Source organism: Lonchura striata, chromosome 5 (genome assembly GCF_046129695.1).
Source record: "Lonchura striata isolate bLonStr1 chromosome 5, bLonStr1.mat, whole genome shotgun sequence".
Classification (NCBI taxonomy): Eukaryota; Metazoa; Chordata; class Aves; order Passeriformes; family Estrildidae; genus Lonchura; species Lonchura striata.
The window spans coordinates 29,711,697-29,737,098 of record NC_134607.1 but is presented as its reverse complement, the minus strand read 5'-3'; the positions used below and the strand labels follow the sequence as shown (position 1 = coordinate 29,737,098).

The 25,402-nt window shown below is 37.6% G+C and overlaps 1 protein-coding gene across 1 annotated transcript in view; it reads left to right on the top strand.

Annotated features, from left to right (window-relative positions):
- The first annotated feature begins 333 nt into the window (after window positions 1–333).
- Window positions 334–25,402, top strand: part of IL17REL (interleukin 17 receptor E like) — a 43,238-nt gene continuing 18,169 nt past the window's right edge. The window contains exons 1-4 of the mRNA XM_031503708.2: window positions 334–502; window positions 18,324–18,351; window positions 24,247–24,396; window positions 25,123–25,232. Coding sequence (XP_031359568.1) covers window positions 401–502; window positions 18,324–18,351; window positions 24,247–24,396; window positions 25,123–25,232 — 390 coding nt within the window. The 5' untranslated portion in view covers window positions 334–400. The remainder of the gene's footprint in view (window positions 503–18,323; window positions 18,352–24,246; window positions 24,397–25,122; window positions 25,233–25,402) is intronic.

Genomic DNA, 25,402 nt, shown 5'->3' with positions numbered 1-25,402 from the left:
GCACTAGAAAACCAGGAAATTAAGACTGCATATGAATACACATGAACTTGTCTAGTATATCAGTCTAGAAACCAACTTCCCATTTATATATAGAATTTACAGAAATCTGTTGAAACTTATCTAATGCTAATGTGATGAAATCCAGACGAGGCTTTTATTGTGATTGTCAGAAATCACTGTTTCCTATTTTTCAGTTTGGAGCATACGAAATGAGTTGAGCATGCTTTATATTTCCTAGAACTAGCAATTTTCTGTCTTTGGAAAGTTTTAGAAGGAGGAGCTCAGAGGTGCTGGGGGAGGGACTAAAATTCATATTAAAGTTTTGGCACGAGAGGGAGAATTGTCAGAGTAGAAATTTTCTTCTGAGGTTTTGCTTTTTGTATTTTTTTTTTAATTTAGGATGATAAGTACTTATGTTCAGACTCTTCTAATAATTTTCTTTTGGAATGCTGATTGTCAGATTATTCCCAGGATTGAAGAATGTGGACTTTCATGTTCTCAGGTAATCTCTTACTTGTTCCAATTTGCTGTCTATTAATATAGTACTTATATGCTACCAAAATAATTGTAGGAAAAGCAAGGAAGCTTTTCTCTTTTACAAGGGAAAAATATTTCAGCTGTCCTGAATTCACTTTATATTCCTGTCATTCTGAATTAAGTATCCAAAGTGGCAAAAATGACTCTAAAAGGGGGTGGAAAATGCATCTTTACCATTTGCAACTGCTGCTGTTAGTTTAAAATCTATCTTTTGTATTTGAAACAAAAGATTTTGTTAATATTCATTACTTTTCCAGAATCAGTTTTTAGAACAGCAGTAGTGCCAAAGAGATGTGAGAGGGAGGAATGAGAGGTTTCAGAAAATGCTAATTAGGTTAGGAACATATGAAACACTGCATTTGCTGTGAATAAATGGATTAAGCATGAGAAAGAGTAAAACATGTTTTTCATTTTGTGGTTTGAATGTAACCAGTATTAAATTTAATGACTTCTGTATGTGCATGAAAGGGGTGTGAACCATACCGTCTCCTTAACAGCTTTGGATTTGTATGTTTCCAAATATCCCCGCAAAGGGGCAGTATGGAGATATTCTGCTCTTGGCATTCTGAAATTGTAAACATGGAGTACATTGAAAGATAAATTAAAAAAAAAAAAAGGGATTAAATAATAGGCAATCTGTCTTTCAGTCTTAGTGAAGGATAATAACTGGTACTGGCTACAGAGAAGTGAAATTGAAATTATGAAAGAATTTGGCTGTCTGTATAAACTTCTGCTTGAAGATGTTGGTATTTAGGACAAGCAGTGACACATTCTAAAGATTGTTTAAATATGGTGGTACTCCCCAGATATTAAGTTAGTTAATGTTAAAGTCATTTATTTTATATTTAATATGTGTATCCTAGAAAAACAGTAGGAATAAAGATGCTTATAAAATACTAGATTGAGCAGAAAAGCCCTCTCTATATTTAAATATTAATGTACTATAGTTAATGTTTCTGTATTCAAGGTTTGGAGTCCCTAGTTACTTAGATGTTTTTAGAATAATAAAATATAACCATAAGATATTAATCTCTAGATGCACCCGAATACTTTTCAAGAATTTTTACGTACTTATATTCATGATTGCAAATACACATGTATTTAAAATAATTTATGCACCTTGGTCTTCTGCAATGAGAGTTTAAAATATAAATAATTCAAAGCGTGAAGGACTATCAGACTCAGCATGTAAAAATCACCATCAACCTCTTATGATGGGTTTCAGTCTAGGGGATAGGATTTACCTCTGGGGACCCTAAAGGGTATCTGTCAAACCTTAGGTGTTATGTCACAAAGACTGATTCACTAATTGCCTACAGACACGACCCTAAGGTTTGGCAAACTGGATCCCTTTCTTTACCTTCAAGGGTGTGTCTTACACTTTTTCAACTGATTAACTGAGAAAGGTGTGTCTTATTTTTCTTATACAGGGGAAATACATTGTTTCCAGTGTAGCAGAATCAATCCATTATTTGTGATATAAGGGACAGGATTCAGTTCATGTTCTATGTGATGTTTCTGCTAGTTGTATTCAGTAGAATCTTGAATGCATTAATGACTTTTTAAGACAAAAATGTTTTCTCAGAAGGAACAATAATGATCTCAACAGGATAAATTGCTTCCAGCATAGCATTTTCAATCTAGTGCAAAGCACTTTAGCTACATGAACTTTAGAATCTCATGACTAGCTTGTTAGAGGAAACTTCTTCCTCCTTTTCCTTTGAAAGTAACTTCAATTTCTTTGCATAACTGATGATGATTTGTGGGCTCAATCCAGCTCATGAGTTATTCTAAAAGGGAGCAGTCAATCTTCCCTATGAACAACTCAGAGTTGTTCATAGGGGCACTAGTCAGGGGTTGCAGTTTGCCTTTGTCTGTGTGAAATATGTGTGTACTTCCTTCTGCTATATTACATCAGATCCCAAAGTAGAGAATCAATAACTCATTTCTAGCAATTTCCTTAATATGATAATGAGATATTGTAGATTTAAAACTATTAGAGATTTCTGCAGCTGCCGTGTTACAAGTGAACATTATAGAATTTTTTTTTCTCATGAAGTTTTCCCAGATACTTGTACAGTAAATTTCTCTTTTGCATTCAAACTTGAAGCTGTGTCGTTCTTCATAAAGCAATAGGGTTATGAAAAGCAATAATTTGCATTTTTCTGTGTTTTTCAAACATTGGGTATTGTCAGAAGCTTTTTAGCAGGTTTAATACCTGAAACTGTTGAGTTTGACCAGTAGACTAGATTTTAGTGTGGCTGTGTCCACTAGATATTTGTGAGCAGTTTTGACCTCCATGGGTACTCCTTATCAGAGTAAAGCACTGGTTGTACTTAGGAGGCAAATAGTAACTATTTTGAGGCATATGACTTGCTAAACATATGCACTGAACTCTTACCACAACTTTATGAAATATTCTTAATTTACCATGGATATTCAGCAAGATATCCTTGTGTTGCCTTGTGTAAGGCAATATTCAGGTTTCATTACTGTAACAAAAACTGTGCATCTGTTCAGTACAGGAAAGGAAAAAAAATACATTGGCAGTTTGTGCCAGTATTATGTGAAATTTTAAACAGCATGAAAAATATACAGCTGTGGGTTGAATGATGGCAAATGAACAGCTAAGCTTTTATTATATGTTATGATTTATTTCTTCTTTTTTATTTTAATAGCTTGGCTTTAGAGCTCATGTGGTATTCTAGTATTCAAAGATTAAATGCTATGGGCATAATCTCCATAATGCCCCACCAAATAGGAAACACAGTTATCAAACAAGTTTCCCTGTAAAAACATAGGGGAATCCCAGCCTACAATTGAAATTGGGTTTGTGCCCTACTCATTTTACAATCCACATTGTTTGCAGGCTGTACACAAAGAAATATACTTATGCCAAATTTGGTTCAACAGCTGGTAAAGATCAAGAGTACTACATTTAAAAAATACTCCCCAGAACACTGAAATATTATTTGAATTGTCTGCCATTTAATGCAGTAATATTTCCAAAGTCTATGGATAAAGAAAAAAACCACTAAACTGAATCTGGGATTTCCCTCTAATTATAGAGGTTATTGGCAGTGAATCCTTGATATATAACTGCTGCTTGTTCCTGCTATTCATAATCAAAATACATGGTGTTTCTTTACTGGATATTTATACCATGGATCAATGGATCAGTCCGGTTTTGCTGAATACCATGAATATTCACACTGCAAAGCCAATGATATAGTGTACCCCTTAGTCCACAAAGTCAGCTGACATAAATTGCTATTCTTTGTTCATTATTAAGCAATTAATGCTTTAAAAGTGATCCCAAGCCTTTAGAGAATGGACATGGTTATGTGAGTGACATGAGTCAATTGTCCTCTAAAATCTGATGGAAAATGTAATTTTAGACATGGTAGATGTCTAAAGAGACTGATCAAAGACCTGGCTTCCTCAGAGTGAGTGAGAGAGATACATCATGAAATCCCATCATAGGAATACAATTCAACAGAGAATTTTTTGGGTATGCATTAATATATCTGATGACTGAAGGGGATGCATAAAAATATAAAACATATCCTTTGCTAATATTTGCTGAGATGCAGTATAATCCAGGAGAGCATGCCCCAGACAGAAAGCCTGGGGTCTACTTCTCTGCCTGTTATCGAACCACTTGTGTGGCTCTCTTCAAGTAATTTCATTTCTCTGGTTTTCACAAGTACAACAGAGTTCTGACCTTCCTGTGTGGTGTGTCTTAATTATATGTTTTCATTAACTGCTTTGAATATTATAATTATGAGTTAAGTAGTCATTAGTTAGAACTTAAGGGGCTCAGTCATATTGAGTCATTGCATTAGAGTGATATTAACCCATTTGCTTTGGTATCTTTGCTTGCCTTCTCTGCTGGTGGTTAGAAGAGCTGCAATTCAGCATGTTTGGGCAGCTTATCTCTTGGACAGTGATTCACTTTTGCTCTTTGGGTCAAAAAGAGCTTGGCAATGATATAAGATAGCTTCCTGTTGTGTCCTATGCCACTAGTTGGGTGCTGTCGCATCTCCTCCTCCCCTGAGAAGGAGACAGCCAGTGACAGGTACAAACAGGGACTTACTGCAGTGTTTCTCAGTGTTACAGCATGTACCACCACCAGCTCCTATAAGAAAGGTGGAGATGGAGAAAGCTCTGCAATTCAGAACTTGCAAAAAAAATGTCATGGTAGCTTTTGGGCTTTTTCCCTTCTCTCTTCCTCAGGAATTCCAGAAAAATGTTGCAAGGTCTGGAAAGACACTAGCCACTGGAATAGCAAACACAGAATACAAGCAGTCATGAAAGTTGGGGGCACAGACTTAACAGGTGTTGGAACTGGACCTGACAAAGTGTCTTGGAGCTGAAACACGAGGCAGTGCTAGAAGATTCACCAGGAGAGATCAGCATCAGTTATGTGCAATCAGTATATAATCTCCTGCAAATAGCAGGAGACACATATTTGATAAACTCAAAAAGGGATATATAAGCAAGCTCAGCAGAAGATGGGAGCAGCTGGCTTTTATTACTGGCAGTGAATTTTAGCTTACATATCTCTCTCAGCCCTAATCTTAGGGATCTGATCTGTCCTTCAGCTCCATTTGGACCCAAAACTTAGTTGGTATAGAGACTTGGAAGTAGGTACTTTCCACAGCCATTTTACTGCTTTGCAGTTGGAAAACTACCTGTAATTTGATCAAATCTGGGTGGGACAGGTTTTCTAGGAGTGGTAAAAACTTTAACGAGGCCACGTGGTGTGACCTAGCTGGAACTCTTGCAGTAAGGTCTAGGAACAATTTAATTTGTACCTTTGTGGAGCTGGCGGTGCTGTATCTGTTACATTGTCATGTCTATTTATACCACTCTATTCTTCCTCTCCTGCCAGAATGCAGGAGAGAACCAGGGATGATCAAAAATGAGAAGGACCAAAAAAGGTTTAAAAGACCTCTTTCTAAGGATAGGTTTGGGTGCTCTCTGGGCTTTTTGGCTCAGCTTTGAAATGATAGGCTTTGCTGGTGGATGGATGGATGGATGGATGGATGGATGGATGGATGGATGAATAGATTTAGACCTAAGAAAGGAGTTTCCTCCTATCTCTGCCTAAAAATAATTTGATTTCTGGGAGCCATACTTTTCTGTGTGCTGTATTGTGGCTTAGTGGTTGTTCAAACCAGGATCCCACATTTGAACTTCTATGAGTTTCATTACCATTATCCCCAAAAGAGATCCCTAGGTTTTCTATAACAACCTCTTACAGTTGTTTTCATAGTAGTTTTCATACTGTCAGAAAAATCTATTTCCTTATATTTTTTTCCCTGATTTTATTAATATTTATTGGCTATATTTTGAAAACCAGGAAATTATTTGCCACCTTAAAATAGAAACCAGAAAGTATGCCCCAAACTGCAGTGTGTTGCTGAGAAAATTTCAGACCACCTCTGAACTACTTATCTGGGAATGATCACAGAACCAGTAAATTAATGTATACTCAGTAGTGATACAGACACATTACAGCACTATGCCTGCATTCACAACCATAGGAATTCACTGGACCTGAATTTTCTGAGGTCATGAATAGACAGAAAAATCACAATAACTAGTGATGCTGAGCACTGGGATGGATTGCCTGTGGAACTTATAGAGGCCTCCATACACACTAAGAAAATACAGCTGAGATATGTTTAATATAGCTCACATATGTCTCAGATAAAGGTCTTTCTTACAAAGGCAGAAATGTAGAGTAGATGACATCTTGAGTTTTTTTCTAAGACAAGTATCTCTGCTTTCATTCATTCATTCATTCATTCATTCATTCATTCATTCATCCATTCATTCATCCATCCATCCATCCACTTTTCTTTTGTGGGATCTACAGATGGTCCTTCAAACCATATTTGATTTAATCCTTTGGAACAGTCATCAGAGCTGAAGACCTGTTTTGCTCTATGGCATGTCTTGTCCTTCCAGCATGCAAAATACAGGACGCACCATGAAAACAGTACAGGACTTGCAATCTCATTCAGGAAGTGTCTATTCAAAAATGAAGAGAATTTTAGTTTTAATCTGCAAATTACCTGTGGGTCTTTCTCTTGCAAGGAAATGTTTCAACATACTTGTTTTGAATAAGTGTGGTAAATTTCCATAATTCCTGGAAAACTGTTTGTCTTGCTATTGCCTCTACTTGTCTGCATATTTTCAGAGTATGAATCACATAAACAACATTGTACCATACTAGAGGTACATTCATTATCTTTTCTTGGAAAAACTTTGAGTAAATAGAATTTATTGCAGTTAAGATTTTTCACCGTATCCAGTTTTATTTCTCCCTTTTATCCCTACATATGCAAACTTCCTTCATCTTTTGCCCACTTCCTCATTTCTGACATGCTGTTCTTTTTTCTATGACTAGTGATTTTTCTCCATTGCTTCTTGTATTTTGATGTCTTTGTTATAATTTTTCATAATTGCTGTTACCATTATAGTGTGATGCATCATGCTTAGTTTTGATAAGTAATATATGTTCTTTGGGGTTTTCCCTCCTCATTTGCAACATATTATATTTATATATGATACAACAGAATAATTTTTAGAGCATGGTTAGATCTGTGTTACCATTCAGTCTGCCTTTGTAGCCTATTTTCTCTTCCACTTAGAGGTGAAAAATCACGTACAGTTTTCAAGCAAATGTATGGCATAGGTGGTTTTCAGTAAGTGCTATCATTTAAAATGAGGCATAGTGTAAAGCAACATATGAAAGTAGTGAACACTGATAGATTTACTTAGTTGTTGTAAAATTAGTAGGATCCTGCTTCTTTAGAAACCCTTCTCTTGGACCTCTGCCTCCATTAATTGCTCTGCGCCAAGTTTAGCAACTACAGTACAAGGAGGATACATTATAAAAAGGTAAAAGTGTCTATGCAAAAATTAAGAGAGTTTTAGTTTTAATTTGCAAATTACCTGTAGGTCTTTCTCTTGCAAGTAAATGTTTCAACGTAGTTGCTTTGAATAAGTGTGGTAAATTTCAATAATTTCTGCATATTTTCAGAGATTATGAGTCATATAAACAACATTGTACATTGTACATTGTGATTATTCCACAGTTTTTTCTCCCTTCTCCATACCCCCACAAAATTATTATTTACCCCATTAAATTATGATGAATAAAAATTTTGAGAAATAGGCATATGTAATGACATTTCAAATCATCAATTCATATTGGATATGATTTTTTTCTCTTTAAATTTTCCAGATTTATATATAATTAGCTTCTCTATCAATTACCTCAAACTGCAAATGTTTCAGCTAAAATGCACACGAGATATTTTCAGTAGGGTGTCTCTACACAATAAATCTTGAATTTTTAAAATTACTCATGTACTCGCACAGCTAATTATTTTAGGGAAAGGTGATTTTGGCTTTTCTTGTTCTTGATAGGAGAGCAAAGGCATATATGTAGGGATAGAACCCTGGTATAGGGTTTCTGATGCAGGATTCAGACTCTCAGACATCATCATAATAATGCAAATATGAATAGCCAGGAAACAGTTCTCTCTCAAAAATTTTCAATAATACAGCTAAAAAATTTTCATATATTAATATTTCCCTCATTTTGTTGTGGCTAGAATGTTTTTGTAACTCAAGTAAGCACTTTTAGAGCCAATCAGGCTCTATATAATTAGCATTGTCTTTAATAGAAGCAATTCCTGATGCTGAGGCACCAGGCAGGAATGCAGAAGCCTCCCAGGACAGTCATCTGAGACTACTATGGCTTCTACCATGTCCTGAGTGGCCTTACATCCTTACACAACATAACAAGCTAAGGCTAAAATAAAAACAAAGTCAGCGTTAAAAGTTACTTCTCACCTGGAAGTGGTATAATCAGGGGTAGTTCCATAATTATTTAGATTTGAGATTTTCTTATTTTTAAGGAGAAGAGGGAGAATCATCATTTTAATTGAAGCTGCAAAACCCAGAAACGTGCTCCTGTGTTGGAGTCTCAACCCTGAAATGTGGCCTCCAAAGTCTTGAAATTGTTATACGAAATTTTTGCCAAGTTTGCTATGTTTTTCTAAATTTTACTATGAGTTTGTGATCCATGATGGCAGGGTTAGAAAATTCTTTTTTGTTTTTAAGTTCCTGCACCTCCAACATTTCAGGGTAGTGTCTAGAACATTCACCCATTTTGTGATGCTGCTGTGTTCCTGTGGTTCCAGGTTATTAAATACAGATTCAGTGGAGATCAGGAGAAAGCATTGGAGACTTGTCAGGGCAGTATGAGAAACCTGCATACTCAGCAAGATGCTGCATCAGGAAAGGCAATGGAAAGAGTTAAGCACCCAGTTAATCTGATTTCCACTCTCTAGAGCTCACAGACCTGAGCTACGAGTGAAATTTTTTCTTTGTGGAAACTCACTTCCACAAAGAAGATGTTCTCTTGTGGAGCAGCTGCTGAGAGCTACTCTTCCAAAGTTTCAGTTTCTGATCACTGCTTAGAATAAAAGGCAAGTAGGAAACAGATCTACCATGTGAATGTTGAAAGTACTCAAAAAACTCAGCTTACAATTTTCACTCAGACCAGCATTCTTCTATTTCCCCTCTGCACACTCCCACTGCTTTGGTGGGAGGCCTGGGAAACCCTCTCATTGACCAGGCAGTGTGGCAAACAGGCAGCTCAGAACTGCTTCAGTTTAAGGAGGATGTTGAACCTGGTGGTCCCTTGAAACTTGAAAGCTGGAGTATAAAAGGCGGAGAATGCCCATATTCTGCATTCCTTTACTAATATTTACAGTTTGAAGGAGGCTTTGTTAGTTTTATTCTGTTACTATTAAATCTCCAGCTGCCTGCTATGCTGAGTGATATGGATGTGTCTCACTATGAGTGTATGCTACCCCTGACACGAGCTAGAGGTCATGCCAGTGTTCTGGTCACAAACTAAACCCCAAATTGCATGTATCCAGGGGTATTTCAGATCAGGAAAGGAGCTGTCTAATAGGCTTAAGTGCCTCTGGTGTTGTGTGTCAATTAATTGGGTATTATGGATCATGGTGTTGAGCTGAGATCACCACAGTTTGCTAAAATTATATTTCAAGTACCTGAGCCCTCTTTTAGACTGGCTGACTTAATCTTTTTGAAAATGGCTGAAAACTTTTGCTTTATTTCACTACCCACTAATGCAAAATCCTCACGGAGAAATTACCTTACTTGGGAATTACGTGACTCTTTTCTCATGGGCAAAGCTGATGTTTGCATAGGTGTGTTGGGTTTGGAAATCTTTGGTAGCTGAGCTGGGGTGGATTCTGTAAGAAGCTGACAGCCAGCTCCAAGACAGACCCACCACTGGCCAAGGTTGAGACCATCAGTGATGGAGTTATCTTCTGGGATATCAGCTGTCTGTTATCCCCTGATGGAGGAAGTGGATGCCTTAAGGAGATTGGGACCCCGTGGGAAGCCTATGGTGGAGCAGGCTCCTGGCAGGACCTGTGGCCTGTGGAGAGAGGAGCCACACTGCAGCAGGTTTGCTGGCAGGATTTGTCACCCTGGGGGGGACCTGCCCTGGAGCAGTCTGTTCCTGAAGGGCTGCACCTTGTGGGAGGGATCCACTCTGCAAAAGTTCATGAAGAACTTCAGCCCATGGAAGGAATCACTGTGAAGAAGTTTGTGAAGGTCTGTCTCCTGTGGGAGGGACCCCTTGCTGGAGCAGGGGAAGGAGGAATAGTATAAGGAGTCCTCTCCCTGAGAAGGAAGGAGTGGCAGAGACGATGATGATGTGATGTGTGATGAACTGACTGAGCCCTCCTTCCTTGTTCCCCTGAACTGCAGAGGGGGAGAAGGTGGACAAGAGTGAAGCTGAGTCTGTAAAGAAGGGATGGGTGGGAAGAAGGTGCTTTAAGGTTTGTTCTTTATTTTCTCATTAACTTACTCTGATTTTAATTTGGAATAAATTAAACTAATTTCCCCAATCTGAGTCTATTTTGCCTATGATGGCAATTGTTGGGAGATCTCTCCTTGTCCTTATCTTGAACCAGGAGCCTTTAGTTACATTTCCTATTCCCTGTCCAGTGGTGGAAGGGGGTGACAGAGGCACCTGGCATCCATCAGGGGCAACTCACCACAACAGGTGAAATAATGCATCCCTACTTGCATCAGATTCAGAGTTCATTTGAATCAGTGGAATGTGTCTCACCCAACCAAAGTCCATCACAATTTATAAATGTGAGCAGTGTGGCATTTTTCATTTATAAATTTCACAGTGTACAGCTGAGCACTGACTGCTGCTCCTGGGACTGACTCTAGACATATATTAAAAGAATAGTTGCCTAGAGCAAAACAATGAGGGCTTTGCTGTGTATGCCAGAGCACTGGAAAACAAGGCCTGCAGTGTGTCTCTTTTTGCTGAGCAATAGTGTTAGGATATATGAGAAGATGGTAACAAGAATAGAAAAGTATCTTCAGGCAAAAATAAAAATACATATTTCCAAATGAAATAATTACTGTCTCCAGCAGCAGGAGGAGCAATTCTGTCCTGGAGAGTATGTTCTTATAACATTCACTTGAATTCTTGCTATATTTTTATTTTGTCTCTGTTCTTTTCTATGACAATCTTATGGCCCACTGATTCCAGTCACCTCTGAGGCTGCTAGTCTCAGTTCTGTCAGAGTTGCTGAGGGAGCTTTTTTCTCGTAGCCTGTTTTGTGCTACAAAAATCATTATAACATCCTAACCTCAAAGCACATGGTTCACTGGAGGGCTTGTAGAATCTGTGTCCTCCAGTTTTTCAAGAAATGACCAAAATAATTGCTGACTTCATCTGGTGCTGGTGACAGTACTGCTTCTAGCAGGAAGCTGGACTTGGTGCCTTCCACCCTACATTTCTTGGATTCCATTTTATCATTCCCTGTATGAAATTTCCAGTAAGTAATTGAAATAATTAATGTTGTGTCAGAGTGTCCCTGTCTCATTGTTATACTAGAAGTGCTGATTTGGTAGATTAGTTCTCCTTTCATGTAGCTGAGTGGTCTGAAATTTTGGACAGTCTGTGCATGGGATGGTGCTGATTTATACCAGCTGATGGTATGGCAGTCAAAGTACATTTTAATTTTACTGAGTCTATTGTTCACTATTCTGTTTTGTTAACAACTTGTAGAAAACATGACATCAGAATGATTGACAATTTTTTTTTTTTTTGTTCTTTTAATGTCTAAAAGAAAGAAGTTAACGCATACTGTTGCTTCAAGAAAATTCTGCTTCTAGTCCTGGAGCTGAAGCATACAATAGAGCACGCAGCTTTTATTTTAGGCAGTCATAGCTCCCTTTGGTCCAATAAATTTAAAACCAAGTAGTTTATATGTAGGTCCTTTTATGTATCTCAGTATTACTTTTAAATAAAATTAATTTAAAAAAAAGAAGCAGGGAATATTCTTCCCAGTTGAGAGATCTCAAAGCAATATTGTTTTGTCTGGCCATTTACTTGTAGGAGAAATGTGTGTCACTGCCAAAAGTTTTGAGAAATTACTGTGCTAACTCTTCCAGTTGTTCTGCTCTGTGAGAAGGATTCAGCCATGTACCCACTGCGAGGGCCAGAAGATATTATGTGCCACGTGCAGTACTGATAACATATGGAATAGTGCAGTAAAAATATAGGATCAGGGTTCCTCTGCATCAGTCAGTGGAGGAGGAAATGCATACTGCCTGGAAAACAGAAATCTCTGCTATACCTGACTAACAGCAGGTAAACAGAAGGATGAAAATATAAGGGGGCTGAAGGTCTTAGTCATGTGCTCCTGCACTCCTGAAGTGCTGCTAAGCTGTGATGGAGGTGTTGGCCCTGTGATAAGGAGCAGATTGTGGAAGACAGGGTCTGTACCTTTGCATTTACATGTGAAATGGAAGGCAGTGCAATGACAGCTGGTAAACAGTCTCTGCTTGAGATCCCTGTGAGGTCTTACTGGAGAGTGTCCAATAATCTTCAGTAAACACAATCATGTCTTGCCTGTTTGTTCCTGGCTGTTTCACTGATCAGCTCAGAGCCCATCAGCAGAGCCTGAACACAGCCAGATGTTCCTTGCCCTGCCAGACTCAGGCCAGCTCTCATCCAAAATGTGCATGACCTCGTTAGCACTGTGCTGAGCCTGAGCTTCATATCCCACCTCTCAGCAGCAATTATTCTTTCAGATTCGTCACTGCACTAATGTGATGGGATGTTTTTCATTCCACTTGGAACACACAGGGAAATGACCTGGAGCTGGATAATGTGTAGACATAACTCAGATGTTTTGTTTTTAGCATTCTGTAAAACAATCCAGCAGCATCCAGGTGTTTTTGTAGTTTAAAGTAGTCCAAAATAATGCTTTGCCATAAGTTTGGGTGCCTGTTTCTTTTCTGCATGAATTACAGTACAAATGTTTCCATCTATGCTTAGCTAATCCCACTGCACACTACTCACATGTATCAGATCACCACATTGTCAGTAAAAGCTGAAGAGCAACCTCGTGGTTTGGCAAAAATTGAAAACTGTCATTAGTAACATAGTTTTACCTTGGCAATGAGAATAATTACATGTGATGCCAAAACACATACAGATGCTCCTTTACAGAAAAGGTCTTTTAAGGGCACTGTATCAGCTGTACTAACTACAAATTTTTAACTGTTCTAAATTTTCATATTAAGTATATTAATCATTGCAATTTCTCTGGTTCTTGGTAAATATAACCACAATTTAATTCACTTGCCAAGTGTATTTTGGAGGTCTATTATTTTTCCTTTTCACTCACTTCCAATTTTTTGTGTAAGTACTTGACCATGATATAGTTAAGTCTTATTTCAGTGGGACAGGAATCACTATGTTATCACTATGCTTTATTTTACTATAAAGAATTCTGTTTCTCTACATTTGGTAAGATAAATACAGCAGTGAGCTTTCTAAGAACATAATGAGAAAAGTTCTGTGAGGTTCCAGTCCCCATCAGCATCAATGATATGTAAATTGCAAAAGCATTATGACCTTTATCTATGAAAATAGCTCTGGAAAAAGCTAAAACATACTCAGTTATTTCCCTCCATAAAGTAATCCCTAGATAGTTTCTGGGCCTGAATATCTCTGTGAAAGGAATTACAGTGATTTGTTGATGCTCTGTGGAGCTTTTGAGCTCTGAATCCTCTCTGTTTCCATCCAAAGTTCTTAAATGGTGGAGATGCATAAAACTTTGACAGTGGCTGTCCACTGCCCAAAGAACCTTTCCTTATGGAGGTGATTGGGATCACACTGGCATGCCAAGTTTTTTACTAGAGGCCATGAGAAATCACTGAGAACTCTAATGGACCAGCATCTGTGGGCTCCTCTCTCTGTGAGCTGAATGGGTGGACAGCTGCAGAAAGGAAAGCTGCTGTTGGATTGTTCACACAGCAGGGGTAAGTAGCTCCCCCTCTGTGGTGGAGGATATGGCATGGCTGTGGTGTTCCCAACTGAGACAAAGATTAGTATGACTTTATAAGGCACAAAATGAGCCCCAGTGTCTTCACAGCTACGGATCGTTCTGGTCACTCAATTTGGACAGATACATTGAAGTAGAAGTTGCTGAGAAGGGTGGTGGTTATACGTAAAGTCTGGTTTATTAGAGAGGAGTAAAAGAGCATGGCTTTTACAGTCTCACAAAAAAAGCTTAGAAAAGGTATATTACTGCTTGAAGATAAATGAATGTAAATTCCAGGGTGGAAAACATCCCTTTAAGTGAAAAGAGAAGGAGTAATCAGAAATCAGTAGAAGCTAACCATTATTGTGTTCATGTAAGAAACTAAAAGGTTTGATGCTAGTAGACAACAGATCTTCTGGAATAGCCCTGGCTCTCACAGCAGTGCACATGAAAGCCTGAGTGATTTTAAAATGATGCTTCAGCAGTTTTTAAAAGGGATTAGATTATATGGTACCTGTGGGATAAAGGGAAACATTAGAATATGGTCATGTTCCTTTCTCTCTGCCTTCTCTGACAACTGAACTTAAGGTAGAAATGTAGCTAATAGCTTTGCCAGTGAGCACCACTCAAAAGGGAGGATTCTGCATTCACTGACTCATGTAGGTGTCTTAATGAATGAATGGTAAATGGCTGTCAACCTGGTCCCAAGCAAAGAATATATTTTAAGGAATTTTCAGGCTTCTTATAGAGTTGTGGAAGAGATACCACCAGCTCTGCTATGAATGAGGTTCAAAAGAACTAACAGACTGTGAACCCAAATTTTCCTCAGACTCTTTCCTGCATGACAGAACATCCAGGGAGGAATTTCCACAATTCTGCTCTTGATTTAATGCCTGAAGATATGAGAGGAAATGGGAAGCAGATTTGATCTTTGTTTCTTTTTCTTGGCAATTTTAATTCATGAAAACACTCTCTGTACTCCTAATCCAAGTCTTCCTCTGCTGATCTCACTCTCTTCTCTACAGCCATTAGAACAATGGGATATTACAATTGTCTTAGATTGGGGAGAAGTTGCTGTGCTAGCTAAAAAGTTGGCACCACGTCTTCTATTCAGAATGCTGCATGCTGGTGGTGCCTGTTCAGATAACCTCTATCTATAGTTGAGTAATACCACAAATGGGGAAAACCCCAGAGAAATAGGAAAACCCCTAACTGTTTGTGCATTGTGTAAGTATATTTTACTTAGGCTCTTTGCCAAAGAAGATATGAATCAAAAATTCTCCCTGTATAGGTGTAAAATGTACTATCATGTTCAGGATCTTATTTTTGCATAAAAGATGCCCTTGGCATTTGTAAAAGGGGAAGAAAATTTCCATTCCTGTTTTAGTGTGTTATGTTTTTCTATTGCACTCATCACTGAAAATTCCTGAAAACAAAAGATATAGAAAGTGAGAGAGGAACTTGGTTAATTCATTTGAGTTATTCTTTCAGAAAAATGGTCTCTTTGGACTGTTTTGCAAAGTGATTGTAAAAGAAAATGCCACCCCCACCCACTTGGTATTGTACAATAAAAATAAACACTTCTCAAAAAAATAAGAAATTGGGCTATGACAAAATGTTGCTGTAACTGGGAAGTGTTTGTGCAAATATTTGATTATTTATATAAACCTTCCCAACAACTCCTCACCCAGAACACAACCAAGTGCCCAAGGATGACAAAACATCTTACCAGATCAAAAGTCACAGAAGCATGTTTCTTTATTTCCTGTGGAAAAGTCAAGAAAATAAATGTAAGGGTTCAGATGATAGGATTCCTCTATGCAATAGTGAAAACCAGTAATTAATTAGGACTTAGGTATAAGTGAATTTTTTTATCATGCCATAGCCGACAGAAGTGGATGTTTTGTTTTTCCCCCTGCAATATATGTAATTTAATTATTTTACATTCAGTTTTCATTTTTCAGGTTTCACAACAGGGGGATGACCTCCTCTAATTAAAAGGCTGAATCCTCTGATTTTTGTGAGATTTTTTATTGTTCAATTCATTGTGGTCTTGATTTTTTTAAATGTATTTTTTGCACTAAGGTTATAACCAGAAAGAATGGTTAGAGAAGTTAAAGATGCTGTTCTAAGAAATTTTGACTGGCAATTAGGAACTATGTCAAGCCACCTAACCAAAATATTTTCAACAGTCTGGCTGCAAAATGGGAAGTTAAAAACATGGAAGTAATTTGCTGAATGATCAGCCTCATGAGAGATTAATTTCTCCCAGTAAATAATGACTGAGAAATTAGTTGATCCAGCAGTTCCTTACAGAAATAATAAATAACAAGTATTTCTATGATACAGCAGAAATTAGGTTTTATCAGTTACCATTTTCAGTTTTTCATGGGGATTTGAGGAAATTATAAAACCTTTGAAATAGAAGTATCCCAGTTTTAGAACAACTATGTAAAGAAGTTTGGTATGCTTTATAGAATCATGAAATGGTTTGGGCTGGAAGGGAACTTTAAAGGTCACCTAGTCCCCTGTGGTGAGCAGGGATAGCTCCAGCTGGGTCAGGGAACTCTGAGCCCCATCCAACCTGGCCTTGAATATTTCCACCACCCTCACTGTAAAACATTTTCTTACTTACATCTGATCTAAATCAACCCTCTTTTAATTTAAAACCATTATGCCTTGTCTGTTGCAACAGGCCCTAATTTGAGTGTCAATGTATTATGCTGTAGAAGCAGCCAAACCGATATCTTTAAAAATGTCACAAAACATTTTTCTAATCTTTAGTCTAGGACAGTATATGACCACAATGGTCTTATTATAAAATGTGGTTTAAAATACCACCTTTATGCATTTGCACTTTTTTTGAGTCATAGTATCAAATTGCCAACAGTAGAAGATGACAACTTATGTCCAAAAGTGATTGTTAAAAAATAGGACTGCCAAAAGGACAGAAGAATGGGAACTGATACAGGTTAGACAGTGGTCACTGGTTTTCCAAAGGCCTCCTTTAAGAAGGCACTTATTTAGCTCAAATGAAAAGCTGCCATGAAGGACAGGACACACTTCTCAGGTACCCCAGGCAGCTGCCACAGGGGACAGAATATGCTGCCATTTCTCACCTGCAGCAATAATATGGTTTTGCTCCACAGCTTTATTTCTGTGGAGCAGAGGATACCCTGTGGATGAAAGCCTCCTGGAAAACCAAGCAAGAGTTATGCTTGCCCAGGCTGTAGCCTCCTTTCAATTGTTGTGTTTGAATTCAAGAGCTTTTAAATGTCCACCAGAAGACTTTTGCTGTCTCTAAAGCTCACAGGTTGCTGCCTTGTTGACAAGATCCTAAAATGTTTTAAAAGGACTGAGAGCTGCCAGCCCATTTGAGAGCAGAGGAGAGAAGGTGCTGCCTGCTATTTTTGTGGGTGTGACAAAAGTATCTCTGTCAACAGGACACTGCTTTTAAAGGGAAGAACATAGGAACATATATTCTGTATGGAAAAGAATACTGGTATAAGGGCTATGCCAGAACAGCAGCAAACAGTGTTTGCTGGCTAAGGAATAGCCTTTCTTTATAATGTCATACTTAGCAGTCAAAGTAAGATTTGTTATTTTTGTACTGTACAAAATTTTAGTGTGTGGTTAAATTTTTTTTTTTTTTTTTTTTTTTTTTTTTTTTTACTGGGAGAATGGATGTAGTCTGTCTGAAAGATAGCTGGAAGCTTGTTAAAATCTCAATGCCAGGTTCACTTTGCCTCTTACAAAGACACTTTCTCTAGAACACAATAAGTACTGTGGCTGAGTAATTTTATTTTCAGTGTTTAAGCCAGATGTCTGAAATAAAAAGTCCTCTTTCTAGACTTCCTTTGCAATTGCCATAGTGCTTCCTTTCTAGTACGATCTTCTAAAAATCACATATGTTTAATAATGTTTTAGATATCTTCTGTTATAAAATCATTTGGTTTCTTTGCTCTGGTGTGAACAAATCCATTTTAGAGTTTTATGAAGTCTTGGTCAGTAGGAATGGGAAGTAATGCATGACCTCTTGGTCACTAGGAATGGCAGTACCTCATAAAATTATGTCTTTATTTGATGGAACTCTTATACTTGTTAAAACAGTTTCATTCACTGTGGAAATACATGAAAATAAGGATAATGCTGATCTTGTGTTCCCATACGTATTGGGCTGTCATATGCAGCACTGATGTGTTTTTTCCACTGTATTGGAAAATAATTTTTTTAACCTTTAAAATTATTTCAGTTGTGAACTATGAATATGTTTACCTGTTTAAGGTATGTTTACTTGTGTTCAATGATTGAGCAATATTTGTTTTTATTATTACCTCAGCTTTTAAAATATTTTGTTTCTGTTTGCAGGGGATTCACTGTAAAAGCAAACCTTCTGGTGAGTATACGTCATTCACATTTTTGCTGGGTTTTTTTAAAGGTAATTTATTAAAGATATTAAATCCACTATCATAGTGACATCAGATCACTGTCATGACAGGGTATTTACCGCCAGTTCTTTAATAAAAAACATTGGAAATTGGTAGGTTTTGATAAATATTAGGCTAATAATGCCAACTGCTTTATAGTTTTCCTTACCATAGTGAAGGAAAGAGAGTTTGCTAAGTAATTTTATATGTTTTTATTGCTTCTACTCATTATTGATATTGCCTATAGTAATAACACAGGGTCTTGAATGACCTGAGCTCTGAAGCCTCCATCAGTCACTCCTCCAGAGCACACAGTCATCTGCAGGGAAGTACGAGGCTGCTGCCTGGCAAACTGCCCACTGAGAGGAGAGTCACAGTCCTGCCTGAGAGGACAGTCATGACCCCTGCTGAAAGGACTGTCACTGTCCCCACTCAGAGGACAGTCAGGCTCCCCTGAGAGGGCCATCCTAGCTGGAGCTCAGCTCTGAGCACTGCTGGTGCCCACAGTGCCTTTCCTGAATGCACACGGCAGTGAGTGCATAGACGTGAAAGATGTGATGCTGAGCTCAGGCATGTGAGATGCTGGTGCTGTGGCATGGGGCATGAGCTGAATGCCAGCTGGCATGAATCCTTACTCAGAATGCATGGCATTTATGGGATTGTGTTGAGATGGAGAGAAAGAATATGTGTTTGGAAGGGATGCAGATAAAAGTCCCCCCAGAAAAAATCTCTAGTCTTCTGCTGGTCAGCAGAGTAGCCTTTGGTGGCTAGTTCAGGGGTTGTAAATGAATCTTGTTGGGACTAGGCAGCTGAGTTGGTAGTTGCACAAACCATGTGGAAGGTAGAAGAAACAGGGGTGTTGACCCTTGCTGTGCTAGCTGAAGCATGCCTTTATGTCCTTGAGCAGTACAGGCAGAGAAAATCAAGACCTTCAACCTATTCTCAAAGGGAAGAACACTCGTAATTCTGTTGGTTGTGAGTTAAAATCTGTGCTGGGTGTTACACAAATGCAGATTTAGATAGTGGAGACTCATTGGTACCATGAGGTGGTGATTCATTCCATCCATTTTAGGACAAGGGATTTCTATGCTGGGAGAGAGGCAAGAGGGGTTGTCACGCTGTTGACTGCCAGAGTTGCTCAGAGCACAGCCTGGCTGAGGTCAGAAGGCACCTCTGGGAATCATTTGGTCCAACCCCTGATGCAGGGACATGCAGATGATGCACGCCAGATAAGCTCGATATTTCACTCAACTGGAAGGGCACTGAAGGGTTTGTAAACTAAAGATCCACATCTCTGAAGACGATATACATGAAGCTGGTTGTAGGTTTTTCAGTGCTGTCTGAAAAAATCTTATCAGCTACCTTCAACACATGTAACATGTAGGATGCTCAGACTTAGAGGGGTAATGAAAAAACATTTTCTGTCTTCATCCTAATGTAACAGTGGGTGTATACTCCTTTGCATACTTCCTTTTCTATATTATTTTTAAAAATTATTTGGTATTTGAGATAACATTACTTTAAAAGATGTTAACTCTATAGTAGAGGACTTTTACAATAGTAATTTCTTTTAGCATCAACAAAAATATATTTCCTAAAATTTGCAGCCACTACCTCAGTAGTATTTGGCAGTGTGACTTTGACTCTGCCTTCCTCCTCCTGCTCTTCTAGACTGTTAGGTAGCACATAAGAACTACTGTAGTATTTGAAATTCACTGTAATATATCCATAAATGGATATAAAAATATCAATGATTAAAAAAAATTAATTTTCAGAAAATGTATTTGGCACAGTGTATCACAGTGTTGTTCAATATCGCTAAAAGTTTGAAATGTTTTCTGAACACACAACCATGAAACCCTTTTAATTTACTGTGTATTGCAATCTCTTGTGAAAGAGAGGCTGTCAGTCTAAATTTTAATCAATTTCATAATTGCTGTAAGTACTTACAAGTAGTGAATTTTGGTACTTATTAACTGAAGTGCACCATGTGGTTATTGTAGGACAGCACATCTACTTTGCTGATGAATTTTGTTGAATCATCCTAATGAACAGTTGCAGCAGATACTGTGGTAAATCATATGCAAATAGGTTTGAAATACTACTGTAATTTATACTCATGGAATGATGTGCCAGTGAAGCAATTCTAGTAGGCTTTAGAGATGCTCACAGATTTAGCACTGTCAGTATCCTTAAGTAGCTCAGAGTCTTACAATACTTATAGGGATGATTTATCAGATAAAAAAACAGTCAAGATTTTCTATTGGGTGTTGTCCCAGTTTTGTTATTAAAAGGATTTCTCTGCTTGCTTTTTTTTTTTTTTTTTTTTTTTTTTTTAATGCTCTTCTCCAATTTCATCTTCTTACCTGAGGCTTCAAATTATCAATTTATTCATTTCTGTTGCATATCCTTTGCTCAGCTCCGGCTTCTATTATCCAACTGTACATAAGGTGTGATTTGCTGTCATGACAGTTCTAGGTTGATTGCTGCATCATCAGATTAAAAAATTATCTGCTGTGGTTGAGCTGATGGCAAAAGTACAAGGAAATGTCTACATGCTGAGTAAAAAGCCTTGGTTTCTTTATGCCTGGGCTTATATGTGCCCATAATTAAAGCAACAATCCCTCTCTCATGTAGGGCTAATTACAGCTATTATTCATAAACAGAAAATATAGGTAAGATTTACCCAACAGATGGTTTGTGTAGCAAGATGTATCTTTATGTCTCCTGCGGTATAGATAAAACTACTTGTGTGAAAAGGAAAATGGGGTGTGTTCCAGAAAAAAATAACTTAAGGGGGGATTAAAAGATGATAAAGTAGGAGTTTACGGAAGAATTAGTCAGAAATGAGTCTCATACTGTGATGATTTACACAATGAAAATTATTTTCTTTCAGGTCATCCTTGTATCATGTATTTACTGTAATCCAGTGCTAGTATCCTCATGCATGATATGATCCATTTAAACTAATTCTAATGAGTATTGCAGTATATTTTGCAATTCGCAAAATCTATAATAAAATTAATGGAAAAAATAATCCAAAGTGGAAGCGTAGTTTCATTTTATTCAGTGTGTTACATATTTGTTCTCAGTTTGAAAGTAGAAACCATGATCAAGGAGAACAGTGTCTCTGCTGATGGGACAGCAGAGTGTTTGTGCATCTGTCTGATGCTGATCCAATGTCAGTAATGCACCCAGGCTGAGTAAGAATTTTCATGAGATAGTTCCAGCATCTGCTGATATCATACCTCAGACTGTAACAGCTAAGGAGAAAATTCAACTAAATCATGGCAGTTCCCCCCCTCCCAACTAAAAAATAAGGTCAAATACACACAAACAGAACACTTTGTAAAGACCTATCCACTTTGAATATCTGTCTATCTATCCATCTATCTATCTATCTATCTATCTATCTATCTATCTATCTATCTATCTAATCTATCTATCTCTACATTGCCCTCCCCTCAGATAATTTCTATGCAGACATAGCAATGGGCAAGGTTATAAGTCTGGATCAAGAAATTTACACCAATAACCAAAACTTAAGCAGAACCAGTTACTCCCAGATACCACTGGGTATCCACAACTGCATCTCATACAATGTAGTCAGGAAAAAATATTTTTGAGCAAAGAGACAGAGCTCAAACTAATAATCACTTATCACATTATTAGTAATAGTTATCAAGTAGTTCTACAATATTATAAACACCCAGTTAGTTGTGGGTGGATTAATTAAGTGTTGTGCAAAAACTTTCCATCCTGAGATACCTTCAGGATTATTACACCACCCATTCTTGGAACACGGAATACAGTGTTCATATCCAGCTGCTGTGCACTGTACTTCTGAGGGCTGTCTCATCTCTGTGGAAATGTTTATAAATTCTTCAAAATTCAAGGTACTCCAATTGCTCCTAAAGCCTTATGTGTATATTTTGAGTGATCTGTGTTTTTTCCTTTGGTTTACATAAATTGTCTTTGCTAATTTTCAGTATTTCTTTTGATAATTCAGAGTTGACCTACTGCCAGTTGAGGTAAAGTGTCCTTGTTTTCCCATGCTTTTCCACTTGGTTCATATCAGCATGTTCTGTTGCCTCCAAAATATGTTCAATGACACAAAACCAGGCTAATAGAGTGGAGACTTGGGTGTGAAGGTTTTGTCTCTTCTGACTGTATGTATGTGATATGTATCACACAGGACTTATTTCTCCTGATACCAGGTGTGAGGGCACCTAAGGCCTAACAGATTTAACAGATTTAAGTGAAGGTGCCACATTTATGTTAGCCTGTCTTCACATCCTGCAGTACCAGTATCTGATTTTTGACAATGGCCTTCTGCTGGAACTGGACATTGGGAAAATGAGGATCTCATAAGGTTAGGAAGATCTCATACGACAGGAAGAATTCCTGTTCAGGTTAATGCACTTTCAGTCTTTGAATTTACAGCGCTTTCCTTCACTGGAAGGGTTGGAAGGATAAGTAAGGATAAGCTTTGTGTTTCCTTCTTCTCCACACCTTTCCTCTGTGAGAGCTGTGGATGTGTCTTCCATGTGAGTCACTGAACATCCACATTTGACAACAGTTCTTGGCTTGACATTGAGTGACGTGCCCTTTCTTGATGATTCCATTAAGAGTGCTGTCCTGAATTTTATGGCAAGTACAGTTTTGTGGCACTGCTGTTTCATGCTTCCATACCTTTTGCCATATATGTTGAACATTTTAAACAGCTGAATTATATGAGTCAATTTTTTTTTGTTTTGTTTTGTTTTTGTTCTTCTAGCCTCTCACCCAGAGAAGGAGAATGGTCAATAAAATACTTTTTTTTTTTTTTTTTAACTTGGGTGGTTTTTATCTTTCATGTGTGAAAAGAAGAAACCTAGTAAATATTTCAAAGAAATAGCAATTACACAGTTACAACTAAAAAGAGCTGTGCTTCATCGCATACCACAAAATCAAGGGACAAAACCTAATTCTCTGGCTATTTGTTCTGATAGTTTCTTGAATTAATAGTTTTTGGGACTACAAAGAATGAATGTGAAGTAGAGAAACCCAAGAAATGCACTGGGGATTAAATCCACTGTACCAGTATAAATTCATAAATAAATAACTGATTTCTGTGTAGGGCAGACTGAGAAGTAGAAAGAGATGAAATATGCTAGCTGATGAGGTTTAGGGTCTTAAGACTATTTTTTTCCTTTTATACTAGCCTACAGTTTTAGCTCTGCAAATCCATTTCCTAAGGCTTTGGAATGACTAAATTTACACAGGGAAATTGAAGAAGACACAGTAGCTGGGTTCTACACCTATTGATTATTGTGTTCTGTGCCTTGAAGAAGGCCTGGATAATATTTATTTTGCTCTTGCTCTGGTCTAAAGCAGAAGGAAATCCTGTAGGCATAAGGTACTCTTCCATGACTAGGAATGCAATGGTGCCCTCTTGTGTGAAAGTGAAATTTTATCAACAGTGGAGACCATCAGAATGTCCTAAAATTAAAGTACTATTATGAGAGTGTTCACAACATACAGGTACTAGTTCTGAAAAAAGTTTATACAAACTATTTGTTTAGCCATGATCTAGCAGATCTAATTAATTAGAACCAGTATTAATCTAGGTGTGGTCTGCTAACCTTAGTTGTTAGAAGTGTGATTGCTTCCTCCTATGGGTTAACATTTCCTTAAGCATAGAAATTTATTCCAACACCCTACATAGCCATGTTGGCTGTGTGAAAGTCTTAGGTAAAGTACTGGCTTTGCTGGTCACTTTCTTACTGGTTTCAGGAGAGCTGGAACTTCCCCTGTAGAGCTTGCTCTGCCCCAGTCATCCTGTGTGCAATGAGTTTTCTCTGCCCTTGTGTTTGCATTTGCAGGTGGCATTTTTAACAGCTTCTGCCATGATGCTCCTGCATCTTTATCTTCTGGGGTACTGAAAAGCATGAAGATCTCAACAGTGATGAAATGTGTCCAAGGAAGCCCATGCTCTCTCCATTTAAACATTAAAGGAACACTGAGTCTGGATGGTAGGAATCAGCTTTCTGTTCACTTTTTGTTTATAGCCATTCAGCCAAAATTTGTTCCATATTGTAATATTTGGGACCAAGCTGTTTTCATGTAATGTTATCAGGAAAATAATTTTGTGAAAGCATTTTACTACAACAGGATGAAGTTGTGACCCTTCTGAAGTGAATGAGGACTGAGATAATGAATTCTGCCTTCCAATATAACATATGTAACTTGTCCTCTGCCAGTACCCCAAGAACACAACTGCCCTTTTCTTTCTTGCTATGGCATCCATGCAGGCACACACACTAATTCTGTCTGCTCTGATAATCTGGACATGAGTGACTGCCCCTACAGAAGGAGAAACAGTTTATTCATCTGAAGTTACAGTTCTGCACTACAAGAAAATAAAAGTATATGATCTTCCTGTGCATAGTCTATTTTTACTAACACCTTGCCATTCATGTGCTTCATATGTTACCATTTAGATATTTTCTAGTTGCTTCACTCAGAGTTAATAGGTTTATTTTTAAACTTGCATAATTAAAGCTTCATTTATAGCAATCTGCATTAAATCCTTGTTCCTACTCCTATGTATGAGTTATATATAATGTCTCTTTTTTAACAGAGATACATGTGCCTTCCACTTAGAAGGAAAGCTTATGATATGGTGTATTTTAATTAATGTTTTTGATCTTAAAGATGCTTAAGTTATATTTTTGCAATCTGTTCCTAACTCATTTCAGAGAATGTCCGTGGGCTGGAAATATGCTCTTTTTCACTGGACACACAGCAATCTCAATGCATAAACGTGAGATTCACTAGGAAAAAAAGCAAGATGCTTAATGGAAAGAAGGTAAACTCCTGTTTTGAGTGCAGTAATTTTTCATTTAAATGTTTATAAGCCTTTGGAAATAAAAAACCTTTTGCATCTCTTTTTTTTTTTTTTTTTTTTTTTTTTGGCTTATTGACTTGTGGAAAACTACAGTGAAACATATGCTTCAGCATAGCCAATGAAACTCCACA